This window comes from Arachis duranensis, chromosome 8, assembly GCF_000817695.3.
Source record: "Arachis duranensis cultivar V14167 chromosome 8, aradu.V14167.gnm2.J7QH, whole genome shotgun sequence".
Taxonomy (NCBI): Eukaryota; Viridiplantae; Streptophyta; class Magnoliopsida; order Fabales; family Fabaceae; genus Arachis; species Arachis duranensis.
The window spans coordinates 48,686,532-48,688,626 of NC_029779.3; the positions used below are offsets into that span (position 1 = coordinate 48,686,532).

Here is a 2,095-nt window from a genome sequence, read left to right on the forward strand (position 1 = left end):
ATTAAAAATAAATTAAAGAAATAATTAAAAACTAAATTTTAACATTTATTTAAATAGACGATAATTATTTTACCAACTCAAAATTTTTTTTTGGTGATTTCAGTATTTTTTTGTGACTATTTTACCAACTCAAATTAATATTTCCAATACTATTTTAATAGTTTTTTTTTTTATTGGTATTTCTTACTTGGATAGGCGAAGAAAATTGTGATAGTTGACCAGAATGCATGCTAGTCAACCCAAGGAAAAGACGTTTGGGCCTTGAAGTTGAAGCTTCTCGTAATAATTTCCGCACACAAAACACACACCTGATTTCCATCACTCACTCCCACGCTGCTCTTCACACTCTTCTCGCCCAAAAAAAAAAAGAAACAAAAAATCACTTCCACTTCTTCTTCTTCTTTTACTTCTTCTCTGTTCTCCTCTGTTCTCTTAACCCGTCAACCTCACTTCAAAGTTCGCCCCCACACACACACAATTATAAATAATTATTAAATAAAAATAAATACGAAAATATACTTTTAATTTTTAATTTTTTTTTGCACTTTCTCTGTGCTCTGCGGCGTCGTTTTTTCGGGAGGACACTACACTTGAATTATGGCGGAGAATATCCCGGCGCCGGAGGCTCAGGTCAACGGCGGAGGAACGCTTCCTCCGGCGAACCCCTCCGAGCAACTAATCGCATCGAAGCGCCAGAGAAGGCCAAGTGTCCGATTGGGCGATATCGGAGGAGACCAACACTACGATACGCACCCTCGACGGAGCACCAAGCCATGGCGGATCCCCTTCGACGGCCACCACCAACACCACCACCTCCGCAAGGACAATCCAGGTAAACCCTCCAAAACTCGTCCTTTAACCAATTTGAGCTCCGGTGGCGGCGCCGCAGAGTTCGGCGAAACCCTAGAGGGCGAAGAGCGCGAAGGGAACATCGATAGCGTTGTGATTGGTAGCTGGAAGGTGAAGGATTCCAAGAAACGAGGAGCGAAGAGGGTTAGATCGAACTGGGTTTCGAGAATCGACGACGGCACCAGCGTCGGCGGTGGCGGTGGCGGTGGCTCTGGCGGTGGAGATGGAGAAGGAGAAGATAAGTATAGTGGCGGCGAGGATGTCGACGACGGGTATCGGGATTTCGATGTGGAGAATACAGAGAGCCCTTTGAAGGATCAAAGCCCTTTGAATTCAATGGAGAATCTGGATTTTCAGGGTAATAGGAGGAACATTAGGGTTAGGGTTTCAGAGGGTGCAAGGGAGCACCTTGATGGGGTTGAACTTTCTGGGCCTTCGGACAATAACGGTATTGTTAGGGAAAATAATAATAGGAATGGGAGAGGAAGGTATATTGGTGACGGTAATGGTGTAGATGGTGTTAGAGTTTGGCTCAATGGGTTAGGGTTAGGTAGGTATGCACCTGTGTTTGAAATTCATGAGGTGGATGATGAGGTTCTTCCATTGTTGACTCTTGAGGATCTCAAAGATATGGGGATCAATGCTGTTGGGTCAAGAAGGAAAATGTACTCTGCAATTCAGAAGCTTGGAAAAGGGTTCTCCTGAGTTTTCTTTTTTTATTATCTTTTCTTTTTAGATTTAATTTCTTTTTGGTTTATATCATGTACCATGAGAGAATTCTCAGCCATTGCAAAAGAAAATTAAGATGCATGTCTGAACTATGAGTTATAGAGTATGTTCTTCCTTCTTACATAACTTATGATTAGGCCCCCTTCACATGTTATTTGTTCAAAGCATGCTTTTCACATGTTCAAAGTATATATGGCTCTGCTAATTTTGTTGAATAGTGGTTCTGTTTTTTACCTAAATCAAGTGATTCTGGGTAATGATTCTAAGGAAGAAAGTACTAGTAATCTTACAGGGGATGTGGGGAAAGATTTTGCACACACGTGACAACAAAAAGGAATTCCGGTTTGATTTCTCCATTCTATCCAAATCTTCTATACTTCTATGTTGGTACTCATTTTGTATTTGTAGATGTGACAATATTTTGAGTCTGGAAGAGCTATACCTGGGGAATCAGTCAAAGACAATTTTGTTTCCTTAGCATAATGATTCAAGGTAATATTATTTGGTTAATTTAGCT

The 2,095-nt window shown here is 41.1% G+C and overlaps 1 protein-coding gene across 1 annotated transcript; it reads left to right on the forward strand.

The window, feature by feature from the left end:
• Window positions 1-314: 314 nt before the first annotated feature.
• LOC107463618 (developmental regulatory protein wetA-like) lies at window positions 315-1,708 on the forward strand. The gene has a single exon (XM_016082445.3). It carries the CDS (start codon window positions 598-600, stop codon window positions 1,552-1,554), a length of 957 nt encoding a protein of 318 aa, XP_015937931.1. The 5' UTR covers window positions 315-597; the 3' UTR covers window positions 1,555-1,708.
• Window positions 1,709-2,095: the final 387 nt, after the last annotated feature.

Bases quoted from the DNA above. Each gene is read 5' to 3' on its own strand.
- LOC107463618 (XM_016082445.3), top strand. From the start codon at position 598: ATGGCGGAGAATATCCCGGCGCCGGAGGCTCAGGTCAACGGCGGAGGA.